At 43.1% G+C, this 8,350-nt stretch overlaps 1 protein-coding gene across 2 annotated transcripts; it reads right to left on the bottom strand.

Moving 5' to 3' along the window:
- Positions 1-471: 471 nt before the first annotated feature.
- Positions 472-6,090, bottom strand: TMEM100 (transmembrane protein 100). 2 transcript variants are annotated; one of them, XM_029927977.1, is made up of 3 exons: positions 5,988-6,090; positions 2,835-2,982; positions 472-1,379 (listed from the first exon to the last, which is right to left on the bottom strand). In XM_029927977.1, the coding sequence occupies exon 3, from the start codon at positions 1,314-1,316 to the stop codon at positions 912-914; it is 405 nt and encodes a 134-aa protein (XP_029783837.1). In that variant the 5' UTR covers positions 1,317-1,379; positions 2,835-2,982; positions 5,988-6,090; the 3' UTR covers positions 472-911. The 2 variants fall into 2 exon arrangements, with proteins under 2 accessions (XP_029783837.1, XP_029783836.1); XM_029927976.1 differs by lacking the exon at positions 5,988-6,090 and having other exon boundaries at positions 2,835-3,055.
- Between the last annotated feature and the right edge of the window lie 2,260 nt (positions 6,091-8,350).

Here is an 8,350-nt window from a genome sequence, read left to right as displayed (position 1 = left end):
TTCTACATAAGTTAGGGAGGGTAACACCCATTTAAGAGAAATGAAATTGAGACATTGTGAATGAGGAAGTGAAGATGGGCAATTTAAAATAACTACAATAAAATAAAAATAAAAATAACTACAATAGAAACAACCATTTATGAAGTTTCAGCAGCAATAAGTATTTATTATTTTGAATGAAATGTACATTAAACTTTATATAAAAATCATCAAAAGTGCTAGGTTGGATTATTTTAATATTAATTTAACCCCTATGTCATCTAGTCGCTATACCTTTTACCTTTTTGTTTTAATATCTGACTCATCATTAATCATCTAAAACTGCCCAATGTTAAAACATAAAAAATATTAGTTTATTCTTTAAGAAAAAGTACCACCAGTGATGAGTTATTGAAAGCAAAAAAATAGATGCCAGAAAACTTATTTAAAAAATTATCGCGTAATTTCATAGAAGTATGCAGAGTCTGAGGCGATTTAGACACTCAGCAGAACATCATTATGATACAACTTCTCAAAAGTGGGGTGTGTTTTTGTTTTTGTTTTTTTGAGGCAGGTCGCTGGTGTGCCAGAACTATCTGATTATTTTCTCTTCTTTCCTTGGCTCCTCTCCAAGCTGAGTTGAGTGTTGTCTTATGTCGTGCACCTCCCACGACCCTCAAATGTTTAACGTAGAAAAGAAGCTGAGCTTTCAGTCTTAGAAATAGCCCTTAGAGTTAAGTTTGTCATTAGAAAACACAAGTAGGTTCCTCGCAAGACAGAACCCCCTCTACCCTCCCAGCCTCAATTCACCCCCATTCCTCGGGTCTAGTCCAATGCTCCGTTCATCCTCTCCCATGCTAGTTCTGGGTGAATTGGAGGACACAGTGAAAGGAGGGTTTTCAGGCCACGTATCCCATTTGGTCCCATCAGTCCTAAGCAAATAAGCTTCTCTGATTTGCCACAAGAGCTGTCTGACTCTCCCGTCTCTTGGCTTTCTTGCTCCTTTGCCTCACCTTCCAGCACAAGGCACTGGAGGCTAACAAAAAAAGTCCAGATGACAGAAGGACCAGACCCAAGATGGAGATGATGGAGCCATGGGAATTGAAGCTGTAAGCCACAGCAGTGACCACGACCCCGGCGATGAGCACCACCACGGCAAACGGGATGATGCAGCGGTAACAGGAGAGCTCGGCACCCCCGGTCGCAGCCGTCAGCTGAATCTCACGGACCAAGGGGACCGTGGTGACCACCACTTCCCGGGCGGGGCTCTTCTCCACTGCCACTGGCTTGGAAGACTTTGGGGCTCCCAGAATCTCTTTTATGGGCTCTTCAGTCATCTTTACAGGTGTTTCCTAGCCGGGTTCACAGACTAGATCTGGGGGGTCTCTCCAGGGTGGAAGCTGTGGAGAAGACAAGATGTCAGGGAAATGCATCAAAGTGAGCTCTGAAAATAGAAGGAGAGAGCTGGGGAGGCACCGCTGGGTTCTTTTCTCGGAGACACGGATGCATGTGAAAATCAACTTTCATATTTTTTTACCTAATTGTTTGCTTTCTCTTTGCAAAAAGCAAGATAAAGCAGATAGCCATAAAAAAGGGGGAAGATATAAAAAGCAGGAAGCACTTTACCGTGTTTAATATACCCTGACGGTCTACAAATGTTCAACAACCCTTTCCGCCTTGTCTATTGCTTCTCATTTCTCTAAACACACGGGAAAACCTCAATCCTGATCCAAAAGATGGCCTTCTTCGTGAGGAGAATACACTATAAACAGTACTCCTCACAGTTTGTTCCAAAACTCAGAGCAACTTAGACTCTGCCAGTGTTTCCGGGCATAACGTGCATTCCAAACTATCACCCATTCGGTGCCCACCAGATCAGTATCAAGACCAGCACCCAGTGTATGAAGGATGTTCTTCTGTGGCAGCTGACCATCAGCAGGTCCTTACTGTAACCATTTAACAGTGCAACATGTGTCCTGGGACCATGGCGGGGGAGCAGGTCAGCAAAAATTCAGCAGCAAGAAGGCCAGGACTTGTGATCTGAAATGTGGCAATACCTTCCAATCCATGTGAGAAAGGAAAAGGAGGGGGAAAAATCCCACAGTGTTGTCAGATATAATTTTGTACTGTCTTAATGATAAGGTCAACTCTGAGAGGAATTACCTGTCAATTCAAACTTTTCCATTGAATTCAACAGGGAATTTCAAATAGTACGTGGGCCATGACATATTTTTAAAAATAAGCATGCTACATTTTCAGGAAAGTTTTATACTTTTTTCATTTCCCCATGCCCTCGTGTACAAAACTTGTTGCAATGCACCTTTCTGAATATTTTCAACCCAAACACTTTCAGGACAAAATCAGAAGCTCTCAGTCAAAAGCATCTGGCTGTAATGCTGCCCAGGAGAAATCAGTGAATGCTGCTGTCTGCTGTTCAGACACGTCAAGTCTTCCTCTTTTGTCCTCGAGAAGCGATGTAACAGCAATGACAGTTACTGAAGAAATTTAGAGGAAGGGTCTAGAGGCTATTCCAATGAGATTATTAATACTTTGAACATATTAAGCATTCTCTGAAAACAAACTTAAGCCCAAATCAAACCTCCCAGGTTCCTCTCTGCCCAGGGAGGTCATACTATCACTCCCTATGCAATGAAGCTAAATCTTAGAACTGCCTATTCACATGTAATCGTTAGTCACTGAACTAATCCCTGCTGTCCAGGGATACCCTACATATTGGCAAGGCAAGTAAAAGGATACTTGAGATTATGTCTGAAAGAAAAAAAAATCTTCACCCCAAAGCTGAGGAGTAAGCTAACCTGCAAATGAGGCTCTGTCCCCAAACTACAGACACGTACCTCAGAGGAAAGCAATCCATTAGCAGCCGAGACAGCAGACTTGGGAGGGCAGAAACAACAGCGCTTGAGTTTCTTCCGTCAGCTTCTGGGGAAAGAGCCTGTAGCGAGTGACTCCTCAGCCAGTAAAATGACAGGACAGGAATCTCCACTGGGGAAAAGAAAAGATACAAAATATTGTGCTGTAGGGCAGGTTTTAGATCCTGGAGTTCTTTCACTCTACCTCTGTTCCTAAATGACGCTTGTCTTTCCCTCTCTCTCTTTTTATTTCCTCCCCCTCCGGATTGCCCCTCCCTGTCTTTTTTTTTTTTTTTCCTTCGTTCCCTTCCTTGCCAGCAGATTTCGAGTTTTGGCTTCCCCCAACTCTGCTCAGTGACATGATAAGTCAGAATCATTCTGGAGTCCCCAGAGACAGAAGCCGGCTTTTACTGTTATTTCTCGTGCAGCATTTACTAAGTAGACTGCTTAGCATTACTCATTTTTTCCCCAGCCGACCTCCAGATCTTCCTCCCACCCATCAGGCATTTTCATAAGAAAATCCCAGACTCAGCGTTGCAGACCCAGCTGAGGGGACAGAGCTGGAGGGACAGACACTTTAGGGCAGCAGGAACAGCTGTGAAGTCAGGGGGCAGCTGAATTCAGCCTGTAAAAAATTCAGCCAGCAAAACTCTAGGTTTCCTAGGCTTCCCTGGTATTCTTTATTTATACATGTGGGGGGGGGCATCTGAAGCTTAAAACTCCCTTTGTTTGATATTAATTTGCTTACGTTCAAGGGTAAGAGATGCAAATGGTTATGGTTGAGGGAGAATCCAGTCATCTTGATTTAAACATGATCACTTAACCACTTGTGCTAGGAGGTAAGTGCTTTCAGCGATGCTGAAATTATCATCACCCTCATCATCACCATCACCGCTGTCATTAACAGACCACCTACTGTGGACGTGGCACATACAGCATGCGTACATTAAATCTCACCAGTTTACAAATGAGTTTATACACAGTTTATAAATGAGGCTCAGAGGGGTTAAGTAATTTCACAGAGGTCACACAGAAGGGAAAAAAACCCTTTGTTTGAACCCCAGTCTCTAATGGGCACATGAATCATGTTGAGAGCTTATTAAATGTCAGATCTGATTTAGTAGGTCTAACAAGCTCCTGGCTGAGACCAGTCTGCTGTTGCTTGGCCCACTTTCAGGAGCAAGGTATTTTAAACATTCAAGGATAGATAGTTTGGCCCACCACACTCTCCAACAATTAAATTACAGGTCTATATCTTGCCCTTCCCCAAATGGCCTTATAGGTTGATACTTTTTTTTTTTTTTTACAGATAAGCTGTTTGAAAGTTTAAAGCCCCAGATTGCCTTTTTGAGAGAAAAATGTGATAATACTTGGGCACTACTATAAGTTTATCCTTGTACTTCTGCAGCTAAAAGTTATCCATCCTCTATATTTTTTTAATTTTTTTTTGTATTTATTGAGAGATAGAGAGAGACAGTACGAGCAGGGGAGGGTCAGAGAGAGGGGGAGACACAGAATCAGAAGACAGGGTCCAGGCTCTGAGCTAGCTGTCAGCACAGAGCCCAACGTGGGGCTTGAACCCACGAACCGTGAGATCATGACCTGAGCCGAAGCCGGACGCTCAACCAACTGAGCCACCCAGGCGCCCCATCCTCTATTTTTTGAATCTCTGTAGTTTTAAAAACTTCTTTTTAACTAATATGACAAATTTACAAATGTAAGTCCAATATCCGAAGAGATTTGGTCCCTTCTTTCTCTTGGCTCATTAGATTACTTTAACTGTTGGCACAAGGCTTGGATGTTCCCGGGCATCATCTCACTTCTGTTCTAAGATAGCATGCACCATCTAGTAAAAATACCTTGATGGTTTTATCATAAAGGGAGAGGGAACAGAACTCCTTTTCTCTAGAATGGGAGCCAGAGAGAGAGTTTCTTCATCTCAAAAGAAATAAAGTTGAAAAGTCCCTGAGGTCAGGGGAGCCCAGCATGCTGAGGATGGTGAGTATCTGGAGGTTCTCATCGCATTTTTTAAATGTGGGGCTCCAAGAGACAGAGCCGTCATCCAGAAGAAATGCTGTCACTTGGTGATGGAGGTAAAGGATGTTTCGAACCTGGGCATTTCAGCACTCGCCAACACTGCCCTGGGAAAATGGTTACAGGAAGGCCACTGACTACATATATTGGAGGCTTGGGGGATGCTCCTTATAAAAGCAGCCACCCCTCCCACCTGCAAACTGGACTTTGGGCACAGTTCTTCCCCACCTCCTAGCATAGGTCTCTTACCCCTCAAAACAATCCAATAAACCCACTGAAGCTCGTAAGTCACCTTATCCTGTTGAACATCATATTCCTCTATTACTAAAATCAAAGGTACAGGAATCAAATCTCCACCAGAGGGAAGCCAGAGCGCCCTTTTTCCACAGTGAGCCCTTGGCTGAATCTAAAATAAGGGAGAGTTAAGTGCATCTGTGCACTGGGAACACGGGCAAGTCTGTCATTACTTGTAACACCAAAGCGTTCTTCTACCTTTCCAGGCTCCGGACATCTGATTCTCCCCTAATTCTTCACAGAGAGTGTACATCTGCCTAGATACACAGATGCACATCTCCAGACTCTTAAGTCAACCATTGATGATTTGTATTGATAAATACAAAGACAAAGAAAGCTTTGGGATAAAACAGAAGTTGTATACAAAGAATAGGCGCTTATCATTATACCCATGGACACATCCTTAATTGGCTTTTACTTCTTCAAATTGAAATTCAGGGAGAATTCTTAGTGATCAATCCCTGATGTCTTTGAATATTTTTACCTTCTTCCATTCTGTACAAATAAGATATTAACAACCCCCCTGGGAATTCCTTAAGGAACACCTGCCCCCAAATGCAAAATCTCAGCCACAATGCAACCCTTCTTCTTTCTGCAAGCCTTTCAGAAGAGAGGAGGGATCTTTCTGGTTCATTTTAAAACACATAGCTCCAGGAGATTATTTTAAAGTTTGGAAAACTTTTCAGAAAACGTCCAGGGTGTGAATTAAATCAGTGCCCCCACCCCTAACTCCCCGGCCCCTGCCCCAACTCTGTAGGCATTCAACATTTCTCCCCCAGATCTTACAAAAAGCAAAGCAAAGATTCTTACCTTTCCCAGCCAGAATCGGACTGAGACAGCTGCCAGCTCGGACCAACAGCAACCCAGAGAGGGGGATGCAAATCACCACACTAGGGACCGTAAACAAAGTACTCAACAAGGCTTAAACACAATTAAGGGACCGGAGAAAACTTACAGAGAGGAAATCCATTCTGCTGCGTCTTGTTCAGTTTCCCTCTCTCAGAATGCAATCCGTGTATTTGAAAGGGAACCAAGTTGGAAAAGAATGTCCTCTTTGCTTTACTTTCTTTATAGTCTCATCCAAGCTTTCATTTTCAAGATTTCAAGATTTTCCCTATCCAAAGCCCCCCTTCTGGTACTCCTCTGTAATACTGCGGACCTGCAGAAAAGTACTTGTAATCCTTGTTCTATACTTCCAGGTGGGTGTGGGGTTCGGAGAGTATGTGGGAGTGGGGATAGGGTGGTAAACTAATCTCTTTCCTTGTAACATCCAAGTAAAAAGAAGAGTAATTGAAGAGAAGAATCCATGATGAAAATGACATGTGGTTCCTAGTGTGGACCCTCTCCCTAAAGTCAGAGTAGGGGTCTAATCAGCCCTCTCCATCAGAGAATGGCAAGGCACCAAGGAAATGATCTTATACTGGAAAATCACATCTCTGAGGAACTGAACTCCTAATCAGCACATAATTTCCAGGCTTCGATATCAGTCTGGTGCTGGGAATTTAAAACTACCCTGCACCATGTAACACCTCCACCACAGACATCATAAAAAGCATAACGTGTTATTCTGAAGAGAATTTCCTAAATTTGAAAAATCTTATTTTACTTAAAAATCAGATTGGAAACAAAGATATTTAGGTGCAGGGGATATGGAAGCAGAGAAGAGCAGGGAAGATGGTGAACACCATGGCAGGAGATTTTGCCCATTTCCCTTCAAGAGAAGCCAAGGTTCAGTCTCCGGGCCTGGAAAGGGTGCCATTTTGATTTTGCCATTGGCTTTCTGTTGTTGAAGACCTGGAAATTTCTCCTTTGGGAGCATACAGACTTTGCATTTTGTGAAGAGTACCCCCATGTGTATTCAATTAGTGGCCCATATTTACTTTCAGTTTGCTTTTGCTTGGCGTGGTTGAGTTGGCAAATTTCCAGCAGCTCTGAAGATGCCAGTTCCTTCCGGCTCTCCATCCAATCACTGCATGCCTTTGATCTGGGTCATCACCCAGTCCAGTTGGATTCAGTGGGACTGGGGAAGCTGGCCAGTTTTTCTCTTTTCCAATGCTTCTTTTAAGGGTGTGTCTCCATTTATGTTCCGAAATCTTGAACATTTCGGAAAGTAATCTGTGCTTGTGTGTTCGTTTTGGATAACAGGTCATGTTATGATTGCTTTCCCCATACCCCCACCCCCACCCCCAGCCCCAGGCACTTTTCTTTGAGGTCTAGGACATTAAAGTGAGAGATCTGATAGTACCAAGAGGAACAATGGATATGCCTTAGATATAAATATATATTTTACTATTTGCTGGTCAATATCCAGCTACCAGAAACTTCTTAAATCCACGTGAGTATAGAAGGGGAAACACATCCTGGTCATCCTTCTCTTATCCATTTTGTTATATAAATGTAAAAAACCAGAGTTGCTAAAATCAAACTACACAGTAGGACCTTAGGGAAGGCTGAGTAAATCATCTCTCACTTTGACAAGAGCTAACGGGTACTCCAGGCTTAGATGAGAATTTATTTTCTTGTTTCAAAATCCAAATATATGCCAAAACTGCTGTGGTCCTGCCACATTCCCATGTATCTTGCATAATTCTTTATGCATATTATTCTTTGGAGCCCTAGGATAAGGAAGCTCAGAGGTCAAGAGTGATAGCAATCGGGTTGACATTTTCCCAAACAGACACATGCCACTTACATCAGCCTTCCCTAGTAGGCTATGGGTCATGTATTCAGGAGCTTGTAGGAAGCCTACCACCCTTGCCTGTTTTTCCAGGGGAGGAAAGAGAAGGGACTAGAATGAGTGCACTCCTTTGCTGTTCCTCTTGATATTTGGTAGTATGGGATGCCACTATGCCTTTTTACAGAAGCTATCTCCCCCTAGCCTCTGGTGACAAATGTCACTTGTCTTATCCATAATATAATGTGCACATTATATGACCCCTGTCCACTCTTAATCAGCAGGTAAATTCAAGGCTTCAACATCAGTCCGGTGCTGGGAGTTTGAACCACCCTGTACCATGTAAAATTTTCTAAAAACGACTGATCTATGACATCCCATAAGAATCAGTTAGATGTTCTTTGTTCCATATTTGTAGAGCAGGATTCTGACCCCGGGCATCTCCCAGTTGTATAGTGATGGTCTTAAAATGACCCCCATGGGATGGGCACATGGGATT

This window comes from Suricata suricatta, chromosome 17, assembly GCF_006229205.1.
Source record: "Suricata suricatta isolate VVHF042 chromosome 17, meerkat_22Aug2017_6uvM2_HiC, whole genome shotgun sequence".
NCBI lineage: Eukaryota > Metazoa > Chordata > Mammalia > Carnivora > Herpestidae > Suricata > Suricata suricatta.
Note: the sequence above shows the minus strand (reverse complement) of the source record. Positions and strands in the feature narration are given on the sequence as shown.